Source organism: Pteropus medius, unplaced genomic scaffold (assembly GCF_902729225.1).
Source record: "Pteropus medius unplaced genomic scaffold, Ma_sr-lr_union100, whole genome shotgun sequence".
NCBI lineage: Eukaryota > Metazoa > Chordata > Mammalia > Chiroptera > Pteropodidae > Pteropus > Pteropus medius.
Genome location: NW_024355205.1, coordinates 31,804,496 through 31,818,798, shown reverse-complemented (window position 1 = coordinate 31,818,798; position 14,303 = coordinate 31,804,496). Strand labels below are relative to the sequence as shown.

Below are 14,303 nucleotides of genomic sequence, written 5' to 3'. Positions count from 1 at the left end.
GGCCAATTCTATTCTGTACAGAAGGGAAAACTAGAGCAAGCTCCATTTAGGGGGAAATAGGTTAAAAATAGGTTGTTTTTATGAATGCTGAAAAACTGGCCAAGGCTAGTGCCGCGTTCTCAGTTTCAATGTCACACTTGCTCAAACGCCAGTCCAACAGATGATTGCTACACTCAGGTGAGATGGTATTGAGTGGGGATGAAGGGGCAGTCGTGTCCCAAGTACTGGGCACCTAGTGTCCGCTGCTGGAGCTGTTAAGGTTCATTTTCATAACACAGCTAGAGGAACTGGCTTAGTTGGAAGAATGGTAAAGATGTTAATGGTGAATGTGAAATGGAACAAATGCCGCCGCATTTGCCTAAATGGAAATTTTTAAACTAGGGACAATAAATTCATTTTACAGAAAGGGCCACTTAGTCAATTACTCAGGATTTCATTTTCAGGTGCTGAACCCTTAGCCCCACCCCCAGTCCTGTAGTTTACCATCTGCTTCTAAGGACTACGACTCCCAGCCCAAGGGAAGTCTCTGCGCATGCGGCCTGACGAGCTAAGCCTACATTTCCCAGCGGACCGAGCGGCTACGCTGACGCACGCATGCGCCCTCGCGCCTCTTCCAGCTCGGGTTTGACCTACAGCCGCCCGGGAGAACATGGCCGCGCCCGCAGTGTCAGGGCTGTCCCGGCAGGTGAGAGAATGGAGGTCTTGAAAGCCATCGGGAAGATCTCTCCTGGGGTGACCCGTACCAGACCCCTAGAAACACGATGAGAGGCTACAGCTGGGGGAGCGTGGCCGCCGTTCAGGGTCGTGGGGCCCGGCGAGTGGGGTCGACGCAAGGAGGTTCAGGAAGCCCCGCTTCCCCACCCGGGGACATCCACGGGGCAGTGGGCACGGGACTGCGCGTGCCTGACCTCGGCGTCCTCTGAGCACAGCTCCAAGAAGCAGCAGGCTTGAGGGCCACGGGAGATGGGGGCCCAGCTTCCCCGGATTCGAGTAAAGGACCCGGCCCATTCCCAATCAGCATCCTTTGTCGTTGCGATTAAACGTATCAGCGGTCATTAGTAATGCAAAGAATATTTATAAAGCACATCTAACATCTTTTATAAAAGAAATGAGACAGAAAACTTTAAATGATTCGTCCTCGGCTGCTCAGCCCGTAAGGGGTAGAACTGGGATTCAAATCAAACAAGGTGGAGTTGGGACGTTCGTGCTCTTCATACTACATACACGTTGCTTTCCTTTAATAGCTTAGATAACTTTTCCATAAGTGTTAAAAAGTCTTTGAGTTCTCACAACAAGTTTTGGTTTAGTACACTGCAGAGCTGGAGTTATTTGAAGGTGACCTGTGCCCTTGCAGGTGCATTTTTAACTACAGATTCCAACTCTTCCTAGATAGACCAGATACCGTCTCTCAGAACTGCGGCCTGTTCTCACATCATACTCTGCTGTGCAATACTCAAGGGTTAATTTTCAGATAGCATTTAGATTCGAAGAAGATACACCTTTTACAAATCATGACTGGAATCCTCACTTTTTATTAAAATCCTGCTCAAGGGTGGTAGTATAAATGCTAAAAATCTTGCTGAAATTTTTAAAAACAGGTACTTCATTAAAATGAGTGTTTTCTCTTTCATACTGGTGGGTTGCTTCAGCCTGTTCCTAGCAATTTAGAGAGTTAGTGAAAAGGCGGTTTCCCAAGCAACTTGGGATGATTCTCAGCGGGGAAATTTACTCCTAGGTAGTAAAGAAAAACTAACCCACATGTAATCTATGTAATGATACAAAGAAACAACAAACCAACCATTTAAAAGTCAAATTGAAAATTTCTTGTTATTGGTTCAAGTAAAGAAAGCTTTCAAGTAAACTCTGTTGATCTGCTTTATTTTTTAAAGGTGCGATGCTTCAGTACCTCTGTGGTCAGGCCGTTTGCCAAGCTTGTGAGGGTAGGTCAACTTTTTTGTAATTATGAAGCAGATGAAAGTGTGAGTCAAACAGCAATACATCTAGGGCATGGACTTTGTATAGTTTCTACCTAAACCTTTCTGCACGATCTGTGGTTCCCAAAGTGTCATGGGGGCGGGGGTATGGAATGAAAAAGCGTTGAATGCTTGCTGTGTGACAGGCTCATACATAACCTTTAAATATGAGAATTTCTTAAAACTCCACAGCAGTGATAAGAAGTAGCTAGTCTTCCCATTATACAAAAGAGGAAACTGAGACTCGGAAAACTTGCCCAAGGTTACTCAGCTTCGTTCTAGAGCTGGACTGGAACTAAGTCTTTCTCATTCAAAGCCTAAGCTTTTTCACTACAACCGTTCAGCACCACTAAGCGTATGTAGTTTTACGTTGATGTTAGTGTATAGAAAAAGGCCTACAGTTTATTGAGAAAAATAATTCAAGTGTTAGACACTTTTTAATTGCTAAAGGGCTCCTCTGAAGTGAATATTGATGAGGCACTCTAAGGGAAATTTATAGTATTACTATGAAAGGTATAAAAGTATGCTTGTACATATTTCATAAATACCTGTTTTCTTGGCTCTGTCATGTTCAAAACTGCATGCTCTCAGTGTTTAAATCCTTCCATACTTAGAACTGAATAGTACTGCATTCAAAGGAAGCAGAGGCTTATCGCAGCATTAACATCATTGAATGCTGGAGCTGAAATGGATGTTAGCACCATGTTTCCTAAGGCTGTTGTTGTACGATGAGAATTGGAAGCTCAAAGATTGAATGACCTGACCAAGGAAATAGTTCTAATTTGTTTTGAGAATTGCCATTCAGGATAGCTCTTTGATGACTTTTTTTGTGCTGTAGAAGATATATTTTTAAATTATAAATATTCAATTCTGCTATTGATAATTTAATATTTTCTTAACTGATATTCCTGTTCCCATCCTCCCCTACCTCACCCTTTTTTTTTTTAAAGCCACCTGTTCAGATATATGGTATCGAAGGTCGCTATGCCACTGCTCTTTATTCTGCTGCGTCTAAACAGAACAAACTGGAACAAGTAGAAAAGGAATTGTTGAGAGTGGCGGTAAGTAGCTTTTCTTATCAAGTTCCCATTGTATATTTTTTTCCTTTAGTTATTTCATTGTGCATCCCTAATGAGGTTTATCCTCAGAAAAAGAACTGTGAAAGAAGAAACCTATTTTCTGTAGTCACGTTGATAATAATAATAGTGAGTAGTTTTCTGATTCTGTATATAATAGGTACAGGTACATATAAAGATATTTATATCAGGAACCAAGATTTCAGGCTAAGAGAAGAAATAGAAATATGGTAATGGTAATATAAGAAAGATTGCCATTTCAAAAGTCACCTTCGAAAATCTGTGCTTGTGTTCCAGGTCTTTCCAAAGTAGTCTTTAGAATTTATTATGATTTTGTTTTATGGGGAATTTATTTTCCTTGTGAGCCTTCCTTGGTTTTTATTATTTTATTCCCAAGATGGGAGGGGGAAATGACTGAGCAGAGTGTGCTGGGCAGCAAAATTAGGAAAGACGTGTGGGCTCCACACTGCTGAACAGAACTGACGAAGGACTGGGAGGCTGCGAGGCTGCAAGGGACCTTTCCTTTTTTTTTTTTTTTTTTTTTTTTTTTTGACATGGAAAGTAGAGTAAGTGAACCAAATTAACAAAAGCCAACACTGTCTTAAATAGGAGAATCTCTGCTGTAATTTCGCTGAATTTTCTAGTTAACAAGTTTCTACACATTTTCTTGCATCCCCCTCTCCATTTATTCTCTAGTTGCCACCTCTGGCAGTAGGTTCTGCATTATAGAAGGAGAGAGAAACACAGTCTAGTACATATTCTCTCCAGAGAAAATGGTTCTCTTTTTGGATTTTATGTTTTAAGAATTTCTTGTATTTTTTTAATCCACATATTTCTAAAGATCTTACTTTAGGGGGGAAATCCTCACAGACTGATTGTATAGAGTGATGCTCACATGTTTTTATTTGGAGTTTTTATTGGAACTTTTGTCCCGATAGACAATAATTTTAACTGAATAGGCCTTTTATCCAGTTATCTCTGCAGATAAAGCTTACAGTCTGTGTCGGTGTGACGGCCCTCACGACGCTCATGACCCTCACAGAGCCAACAGCCTTACTGTTGGAGACACAGTGGGATAGGGGAAGCTCACACAGGCATTTTTGGAGGTGATAATTGTTGCCTGCTGCTTGTCATTTGTGCCCATTTAAACCTGAACAGTTGTGTTCACAACAGAAAGACCTGGGTTTTGGATGTTAGAATGGGGTTTGATAAAAACCTGGAAGTCAGCAAAGATGTGGAGACATAGAAAAGAGGCAGTTCTCTTAAAACTTTGTAAATTTAAATTAGCAATTTTTGTCACTGAGAGGAAAGTGTGATTCTACACACAGTGTCAGAACTGTTCATTGGGTAGTAGCCCATACTCCAGAATGCTTTTAATTTGTATAAATCAGCAGATTTTTTTTGTTGGAAAAATGTTGTTTCTGTCTGGCCACTCAAGTTGCAGTTTTTGCATTAGACGGCAGCAGATGACAAACAGCCTGGGTCGGAGGCGGAATTCTGGCCAGGAGCCCGGGAGAGGTACAGAGTAACTGAAAGGCTAATAGACATATGTGACTGAAAGATGCCCAGATGCAGACAGCTGTTGGTCTGTTGGAACTCTGGCCTCATACTCAGGGGAGCAAGATGCTGGAAGCTGTGCTGGGATCACCAAATCCAGACATTTGTGACTTAGTAAAATGGAGACAAAATAGTCTCTCTCGTGGTAGTTGCGCTCCTGTTTCTTATCCACTCTTCCAGACCAATTGAGGTTGTTCTGGAAACACCAGAGGCCTCTCGCCGGTTTGGGTTGGTCCTTTGGAGCTCTGTACGAGGTGGGACAGGATGCAGATCGGCCTGGCACAGAAAGGCCCCCCTCTAGGGGAGTGGCAAGGGGCCCGCCTTTTCAGTCACAGCGCCTTTTTAAGTCTGCACTTGAGTCTTGGCATCACTAGCATCCTCTTAGTATGTGAAAAACTATAATATTACACATATTTTTTCAAGAATTCTATCCTGTGTAAAATCATGGTGTGGTATATTAAAGGCAGAGAAAGTTATTTCATTGTAACCTTCATCTGTGCTTTGAGAGTGCTAATTTAATTCACGAAATATATGATTCACAAAAAAGTATATATATAGTAGCTAGGATCGTTTATGCTCTAAAGAGTTTAAGAAATTATTTTTTGGCACTTTTAGCAAATTTTGAAGGAACCCAAAATGGCTGCTTCAATTCTGAATCCCTATGTAAAGCGTTCCATTAAAGTGAAAAGCCTGAATGACATGGCTGCAAAAGAGAAGTTTTCTCCCCTCACGTCCAACCTGATCAGTAAGTATTAGATCTTTTTCACTGAAGTCTCTGAAAACTGCGCTGCTAGAAATGTCACCCACGGACCCAGAGCATGAGCATCACCTGCCTTTTGGCGGTGAAGAATCTTGGGGCTCACCCTGACCTGCTCATTCAGAATCTGCATATTCACTAGCTCCCCAAGTGAATTGTTTGTGTGTTAAAGTTTGAAGAGCACTGTCTAAAGATTCCAGGATGTCCAAATGTCTGATCACAGAGTCAGTTTCAGTCCACGGAGGCAACCAATGGGATTCGTGCCAAGAAAATGGTTCGTAGCCAGTGGCTGTCCCTCTGTTCTTAAAGGCATTTGCATTCTTTGGTACATTTGGATTGCTTTTCAAATCCCATGGTCAACTGAGAATACAAGTTCCAAAGAAAATGTATTCATGTCATCATTTTTGAATATAGACAATATGTTAATTTGGGGTTTGTATCCAAACGTTGGAATCTTTGAGATAATTATGAAAAGCAGATTGGAAGCTGTGATCAAGAAATCTGTTGCAGATCTGTCTAAGATACACCCCCCTTAACTGATTTAAATGCTTGTTGGTGTAGTCTTTTAAAAAACATTGACTATACTTTTTAAATGACAAGTTGTATCTTCTCCATTCACATTCTTCAGGATATTGAATTAGTGTTTTAAGGCCACAAATCTAAGTTTTCTTTTAAGGTGAATCTGACACCTCATGAATAACCCATATTAAGTGAGTTTCACGTTACTGAAACATCTTCACTTTCCCAGATTTGCTCGCTGAAAATGGTCGCTTGAATAATGCCCCTGGAGTCGTTTCTGCCTTTTCCACCATGATGAGCGTCCACCGAGGAGAAGTACCTTGCTCCGTTACCACTGCATCTGTAAGTACAGGGTTGTTGCTGCTGCATTCACCATGGCATTTCATGGCATCACATTTTGCAGAACAAACAAACAAACAAACAAAAACAAGCTAAAATCAAGAAATTAGGAAAGGCGACTGTCACTTTGTTCTCATAGCAGCTTCTGTAGACCTCTGCTTTGGAAGGCCAAGTGCATCATCTTACAGTGCTTCCCTGACCAGCGACTTAGTCGTAATGACTGTGGGCTGGGTTAAAATGTGTCAGGGAACAGTGGTTAATGTTCCATTACAGGTTTGCGTTACGTCATAAGTACTATATTTTGTAGTTGACTGAGACCACAGTTTGCAGTCTTTGGTGGTGGTGAAGGGTAGTATGGATAGGCCCTTCGCCAAGGCCTTTCAAGCTCGGCGACTTGCTGGACTGGGCTGTCACCACTTAGGGAAACCTACCGTGTGCTGGGTACTTAGTAAGTTCTTATTTTATGTGATGTCAGAGACCCATGTGAAGTAGGAGTATCATTGTCTTTATATTACAGATGAATACAGGGGAATCGTTTGCCCTAGGTCACAAAAGGTGAAACTAGGATTTGAGCAGTCTATGCTCATTAAGCGACAGTCCTCAGAATTTTGTTCTTAAATACGTCTTTTCGTCCTCCTGTAGTTCGGTCAGTTTAGGAAAACAGTCTGTGGGGCTTAATTACAGTAGAACATGGTGAATTTATTTGGGATCTGCAGCACCTGGCCTCCTCTAGACTAACATTTCTAGTGTCTAAAAGATGCTGTACCTCTTCTCCAAAAGAGCACAGCTTCAGAGACGTTTTATTTAGCACCTACCTCGCTGAGCATCATCACAGCTCGGGCATTTGCCAGCGCCCACTGTGACTGCACCAGTTCTCCATGACAGCAGAGTGCCGATGGCCACGCTGTCACAAGCACGGGTGCCGGTCGTTCTCCAGTGATTACAAGGACATGGTTTTTTTACAGGGTGCCTATTTTCGTAAAAGTTTTTAAAATCAGTACTAACGCTTTCGATGTTGAAACTCCTTAGTAAATGAGTTTCCACTGTTTTAAAAACATATATACCTTGATTAATGATCAAGGGCATAGACGTACGGCATAGTCCTCACTTGCTGCTGGGGCCTTAGGTGGGTTCTTAACCACGTGAACCTCAGTTCTCAAACATGTAAAATGGCAGCGAAGGCTGCTGGCATCTCAGGGTTGTCCAGATTAAAGGAAGTGGCGGGAGCAAAGGTCTAGCGCAGGCAGGACCGGGCCCTCAGTAGGCATCTGAATGGAAGGTGGGCACATAGAGTTCTCTAGCCTTCCAGGCTCAGCACATGTTCTGATTGAATGTTGATAAACTTACCACCCCTCCCCGCAAAAGACACTTAGAGTTTTGTAAAGGTGTAATTTTTTTCCTACCTTCAGCCTCGTGGTCGAGTGGGTGGGGAGGTGGGTGTGTAGCAGGTGAAAGGCCTTTCCTCCAGCAGCCCCCTCCAGTCTCACCTAGCCAGGAGTAAGAGTTGGGACAAGAGGAGTCTGGACACGGAGCGCTCGCGCTGTGTGCACGATTACCGAGCTGTGCTGCGTCCGCCCTGCGCACGTTCCCTCGGGCTTTCAGTGACTGGGTGGCCTGCTGTGTGGGAGCTGGTGCCATGGATCTTAAAGATTACAGAGCCAGGGTAAACCGCAGCTTATCATCTAAGGAAGTAATAGGCATGCCCGCGGGGGCCACGTCCTCAGGGCTTTTCCCCGGTGGGGGTGGCATTTGTGCTTTAGTGAGCGAGTACCAGTGCGCTCCCCAGGTGTATGCTCCCCAGCGTCCTTGTGAGGCGACGGGACCTCTGCACACGCCCAGAACACCAGCACCAATGAGCTTGAGCCACTGCTGCAGGGCAGATCCCGATGGGTCCCCAGATGTTAACACAGGAGGTCACAGGCCTGTCTGGCCATGTGTGCCAGGGTATTGTTTTAAGATAAGACGTTTCCGTTTTACTTGATCTAGATTTAAAAAATGGTTTTGTCTCTTTTTAGCCTTTGGATGAAGCAACTCTTTCTGAATTAAAAACAGTGCTCAAGGGCTTCCTCAGTAAAAACCAGATACTGAACTTGGAAGTTAAGGTAGGATTTTAATTATGTTTGGTATGTTTCCTCAGGTCAATTTGAAATGCCTATGGATAATGAAAAATTAGGTCTCATTATCTACTTAAATTTGCCTGTGGTGGAAATTTTATATTTTCAGTTTAAATGATTACTGATTGCATTCACAATTTGACTTCTGCCTTTTTCTAGATGTAATTATAATGTCTTAAATTTATGTAGCACACAGACATTTCAGAGCACTTCTGATTAGTGAAATGTAAATGTTCTCATATGTCCACCCTATTTTCTTTCCTAGATCGATCCATCAATCATGGGTGGGATGATTGTTCGTATTGGAGAGAAATATGTTGATATGTCTGCAAAAACCAAGATTCAGAAGCTGAGCAGGGTTATGCGGGAGGTTTTCTGAAAGTCTTGATTTTCTGTCAGTGAAAATTCTGAAACCTGGAGCAACAATAAAATGCTTCCTGAACAGAACATATTATGTTTACTTTCTTTAAAAGCAGAAATACAGGGAGCCTTATTTTTATATCTTTCTTTCAGTATCCCCTTAGTTTAAAGGCCCTTTGGCTAGAGAATCTAGTGAGTTAGATTAGTCTTAGGAATTTATGAAAGCTTGTGTTCATTATGAAAATAGTTAACATTTATTAAGCTTCATTTTATGCCAGGCATCATTAAGTACTTAATGTATGTAACTTCATTTCTTGGGCTCCAAACCCAGAGCCTGAGGAAGGGCTGAGCCCTGAGCCTGTAGGGGAAGTTAAGGTACCAGGGAACCAGGCCAACCATTGTCATCTTAGAGTTTCAACTGTTGGTGGCTATCTCCAGTCAAAGATACTAGAAGGACCTCTCCGAGCCCCGGGACCCACACTGGCCAGACATGGCCAGCTGCTCTACGGTCTGCTGCTTCGTGTGCTTGCTGCTTGCAGCTTCTGCAATGTCTGCTCCAACCCCAGTTGCCGTGCGCTTACGGACCGGTGTCAGCCAGGCACCATGGGTCTGCTTAAAGTGCTGGGAACAGCTGGTACGTGCTCATCTGATTATTCTAACAAGGATTTCTGTCATGTGCGTTTTGACTTGTTTTGAGCCCAAAGTGATTTGTCTTACAATCCTGCTCTCCATATTATCCTAGTAAGTATAAAGACAGTCGTATTTTCTATAAAGGCTTTCACAGAGATTCTGGCCAGAAAAATGTCTCCATTCTAGAGTCTAGAAAACCTGAAAGCAGTTATTCTGCTAATGTGTTCGTCCCCTCAACCCCACGAGGGCAGAGGTCAGGGCAGAGCTGTGCATGTAGCCAAGAGGGCAGCAGAACAGCATGTTCCTCACCAGCTGTCACAGCCCCTGTGAACGTCTTCTGAACCAGGGAGCGGCCAGGGACATCAGCCCAGAACAGAGAGGGTTCTCTCCCTGCTGTCGTTCCAGAGGAGGGAACCCTGACAGCTAGAAGGCGCTGCTCTTTGGCCAAAGTGCCAGTTAAAGCCCTTCCAGCAACCAGCACGCTGGGCAAATGTGAGCGTAGCAGGAGCCAAACACAAAGGAAATAAGCCTTTTTGCTTCTCGTAATTAGTTACCCCAAAATGTGTCTTCCAGCTGGACTGGAACCTTTGCGGCCACGGTGAATGCATTACTTTGCTTGGATAGTCACCTCCCAGGATAGGGTTGTCGTGGAAAGTAAGACCAACTCCACAAAATGCATTCACCGATTCGAGTGCCCGGCATGAGCCAGGCACTGCAGTTTTCACGGTCTCCACGCCACCGGGAGTTTGCATAAATGGATGTGACATGCTGTCTGTTCCAGCCGGGACAGCAAGCATGGCGGTTAAGACCATGTCTCGGAGCCATCCGGGGGGTGCATGTGCAGGCCCCCGCTGCTCCGCCCTATGACGCATCCCACCATCAGGCCTGGGGCTCCTCCCCTGTAGATGGAAGTGACAATGCCACTTTCAGATTATCTGTGAGTGACGCCGGATTCCGAAGGGAGTACAGGGCCTCACAGATGGAAAGATGTCCGTGAGTGGTGCTGATTCTGGCTCGACCTCCAACTTCTCTGAGCCATCTGACCCCAAAATTGATTGATTAAACAGCACCTGCCACAGAAGTCACTCGATAAATTCCACCTAGTTGTCTCTGCCAGAATCTCCTGTCTTCAAGGGCTTGTTCTGAACTGGTCCCTAGAAGGTTGTTAGGACAACTTCTTCTCCATCAGTCCTCCAGGGAAGCCTCTCCCTAGTAAAATGCCCTTGACCCTGACGGAACAGCCCCTAATCATAGGATGCTCTGCAGCTTTCAGGGCTGGTTCATGTATAGGTTCAGAACCTTGTAATACAGGTGGGGCAGATATCACTCCACTTTACAAATGAGGCAGGAGGTTGAGGGCCCTAGAGATTGCTCCGGATCACATGCATGGACAGCGGGTGGGGCAGGTCCTGGAGCCCGGGTCTCTCCCTGTTTTGTGGTGGTTCCACCATGTCACTGACCACTCTCTGGCACGTGATCTCCCCATCACTGGAGCCAACAAAGCTAATCTTAGGTGAGTCCCTGCGCTCCTTCTCACTTTGCCCCTAAGAGGTCCCCCACTCACGTGTTAACCCCAGCCAGGTCTCCCGACATTCTCTAGGCCTTCTAGAGAAAATAAGAGTTCTCGAGACAACAGCTGTCTCGGGAACTTATTCCTTGATCACCCTCCAAGTGTTCCCTTCCCAGAGCTACCTCGGGCGGGCAAGGGCAGGACAACCGCGGCTAGGAAGTCCTGCAGGGCGACGAGTGGCCCAGGTCTGTTCCCTGCGCCCTGGTGCTGGGACCACCGTGCCTTCCATCTGGCGTGACCTTGCCCTCTGGCTGCCATGCTCACCTGAAACAGTGACTTCCTCCTGGCAAACCAGCTACATAATCACCTAACACGACAACTGACAGAGATACCACTCAGGGGACTCAGTACCTTCCCAGGACCAAGGAATGCCCAGACTGCTGCTTGGCCCCAGTATCCAGTCACCTGGCTTTACTGAGCATAGGGCTACCCAGCTGGAAACTACATTTCCCAGCCTCTCTTGCAGTACCTGATCATGGGACTAAGTTCCAGCAGCTGGAAGAAGAGAGGAAACTGTGCTTCGGCCTTCCGGGATTGACCTCACAAGGAATGGCGTGCAGTCCTCGGCCAGCACCCCTCTTCCTTCTGGCTGGATGCAAACGAGATGGTCGGAGCTGGAGCAGCCACACTCCAAGGTAAAAGGCAAGTGATTTCAAAGGCAGAGCCACCGTGCCAGGCCTGACCGCAGACCTCTGGGCTGTTAACATGAGGGAGAAATAAACCTCTCATCAAAGCCATGGGATGTCGGGTCTCAAAGTCTTGGCAGCTGAGTCTGTAACCTAACCAGTACTCCAGGTCCCCAAGACTCATCTGCCTTCCTCCCAGCTCGCCTCTCGACCACAGGGAGGCCCACACTGCACTCGGCAGGATGTCACACACGCTAAATCACGATAAAACCACCAGCTTCTAACACATGTCAGCTGATGGACCAATTATCGTTGGGGAAACCCTCGTGCTATGATACTGACCAAGTCCTTCAGATTCAAATTCAACAAACTTCCTGTTGATTAGCCACATAATAATGGGGGAAATCATGAAATGTTTCAAACAGTGCCTTAGGTGGTCATCAGGGATGAACCCAGAGGTCTGCGTACAGTGATATTCTTCATAGCACTTTTTTACCAGTGTGAAATTTTAAAGCAACCTAAACATGTAACCATTCGGGATTGTTTAGGTAAATTAGGGTGAACTAGGATACAGTCAGACAATGAGATACTATGCAGTCCTTAAAAATCAAGTTGTAGAAGTCTGATTTTAAAGAAAGTAATCAAAACATAAGTGAGATGATTATCAATTATGTAATCGAATAGTGTCTTCATATGAGAAGTGCTCACTGCATATTAGCTCTTAGTGCAGTAGCATTTGAAATGCACACGCACACACAAGCAAAAAAATCACAGGAATGATGTGCACCAAAATCTTAACATGTATTTTTGTGTGAAAGAATATCTCTATTAAGTGATTTAATTTCCTTTGTATTTTTCTGTGCTTGCTGAATTGTCTGTATTAACAACATTACTTCTGTAATTAGAAGAGAAACAACTATTTCTAGAATAAAATATTGCCTTGATTATGCCGGCTATTAGGTATTCGACAGATTTTATACCAGTGAGTCTTTCAACCCACCAAACTGTGCCAGAGGGACCTTGCCAATCTCAGAGAAAAGTAGGCATAATTTGGGAAAGTAATTTATTTTTCTTTGCTTTTAATGACATTTAATTTATTTTTAAAACTTAAACAACCGAGAAAAGGGCATAAATTTTTATGTTTATCAAAACTGGGGCCTACTGATTTAAAAAGGCAAAGATGTGTTGCTTTAGAGAGTGTGTGTGTGTATAAATTCAACTAGTGTCCAAGCCAACCAGAGAATTTAAAGGACTTGACCATATTTAGAGAAATCGGTGATGAGATAAGGAGAAATTAACCTTAAAACCAGAACAGAAGACAATGCTATAAGTTATCCATAGAAATTGAGGTAACAATAATATTCAATGTTGGGGTTGCTAGTGCCCAGAGTTCAAAGTCAAAGTTCTAAACAGGTTGAGTTGTTTGTGTTGGAAACTTCTTCATGAAGAGCCAGAAAAATCCTTTTGCATATCTTTATAACACAATCCTAGCTTTTTGCGTCCCACTGCCCCTGGCACAACACAGAACTTTTCAAATTCTCAGAGGTACCTAGAACAGGGAACTCAATTTCTGCTTGGTGCCACTGTTTGTCTAAAGAAGGCATAGCAGAGGTGAAAGGGTTGTTGGTTTGGTTTTTTTAAAGTTTACTTTTGCATAATTTTCCTTCCACAACTACTGCCTTATCTGTGGGAGAAGGAAACACACAGGAAGAGATGCCATTTTGCAGGGCTGTTCACTTCCTGTTGGCTCAGAAGGGAGGTAGGGCAAGAAGAACCCAAAATAATCCACTGTGACAGGGTTGGCTTCTCTCATTTTATTCATGAGCTATGTGAATTTAAACCGTACAGGTCCAAATGACTGAAGAGTTGTTTGTTTGGAAGAGATTGTTTTGTTTTGTTTTTTAGTTTAAGATACACAGGAATAGCAATCTGTACTGATGTCACTACTGGATTAAAGAAAGAAAAAAAGAAAAAAATACAGTTACCATAATCTGAATCGGTAAAATTTAACATTTCATACATAATAAGGTGCCAAAGAAACACTCAAACAGCAAAACTAACCTTAGCTTCTCTTAAACAAACAAACAAACAAAAAGAAGCCTAATGTTTGGGCCCCGCTTCATCAAACCTTAGACAAATACATAATTCTACAATTTGTAATAGTGTCTAGTAATTTTTAGAATTCCATTGACATTACATATCAGACAATATAGTCTCCCTTTTGTGGAAAATTAAACAGTACCGTTATTTGGCAACAGAAGTATATTACAATCAACAGGACTCCATCCTCTCTGGGCAGGGCTGTGAGGAGAACAATACACCACCAGCACTGTGACCCGTTTGTCACTGGAAACACAAGGGACTCTTGTCAGGATCGATACATTCTTTTCCAAACAGGCAAAGCCTAACTGGAGTGGCTTGTAAGGGGTGCTGGAGAGGAGCCCCATATGCTTCTGGCTTTTCTTGTCCCCAGACTTTTTTGAAACAACCAGGGCCCAGGGGGTAGTTGACTGGCTGACTCATTCCTGCTCACAGCCAAGAGGGCACGGTGCTAAGGAAGAAGGCCCCGCCCTATCCTGGGCGGGTGGACCAGGCTCAGCTAGTCCAGCTGGCTGGCCCAAGATGGCCTTCCCAGGCTATGCTCAAACAAGGAGATCTCTAAACAGCTCCATCTTTGGGAATAAAGTCAGCTACATCCACATGGACAGTTCCAGTTCCTTGAGGTGATCTGCAGATTACTTGTATGACAGCACATACCAGGAAGCTTCTGGAAATCACAGCT

The 14,303-nt window shown here is 44.0% G+C and overlaps 2 protein-coding genes across 2 annotated transcripts in view; one reads left to right on the top strand and one right to left on the bottom strand.

Moving 5' to 3' along the window:
• Window positions 1-547: 547 nt before the first annotated feature.
• On the top strand, window positions 548-8,784 carry ATP5PO (ATP synthase peripheral stalk subunit OSCP). Its single transcript, XM_039857583.1, has 7 exons — window positions 548-685; window positions 1,890-1,940; window positions 2,924-3,034; window positions 5,222-5,351; window positions 6,112-6,224; window positions 8,237-8,323; window positions 8,601-8,784. Exons 1-7 carry the CDS (start codon window positions 650-652, stop codon window positions 8,712-8,714), a joined length of 642 nt encoding a protein of 213 aa, XP_039713517.1. The 5' UTR covers window positions 548-649; the 3' UTR covers window positions 8,715-8,784.
• A 4,531-nt stretch (window positions 8,785-13,315) lies between these two features.
• The window catches only part of ITSN1 (intersectin 1), a 180,539-nt gene continuing 179,551 nt past the window's right edge, over window positions 13,316-14,303 (bottom strand). The window contains exon 39 of the mRNA XM_039857557.1: window positions 13,316-13,867. Coding sequence (XP_039713491.1) covers window positions 13,722-13,867 — 146 coding nt within the window. The 3' untranslated portion in view covers window positions 13,316-13,721. The remainder of the gene's footprint in view (window positions 13,868-14,303) is intronic.

Coding starts and splice junctions, on each gene's coding strand:
- ATP5PO (XM_039857583.1), top strand. CDS start 650: ATGGCCGCGCCCGCAGTGTCAGGGCTGTCCCGGCAG. Junction 1,941..2,923: donor CGTTTGCCAAGCTTGTGAGG/GTAGGTCAACTT, acceptor TTTTTTTTAAAG/CCACCTGTTCAGATATATGG. Junction 6,225..8,236: donor GCTCCGTTACCACTGCATCT/GTAAGTACAGGG, acceptor GTCTCTTTTTAG/CCTTTGGATGAAGCAACTCT.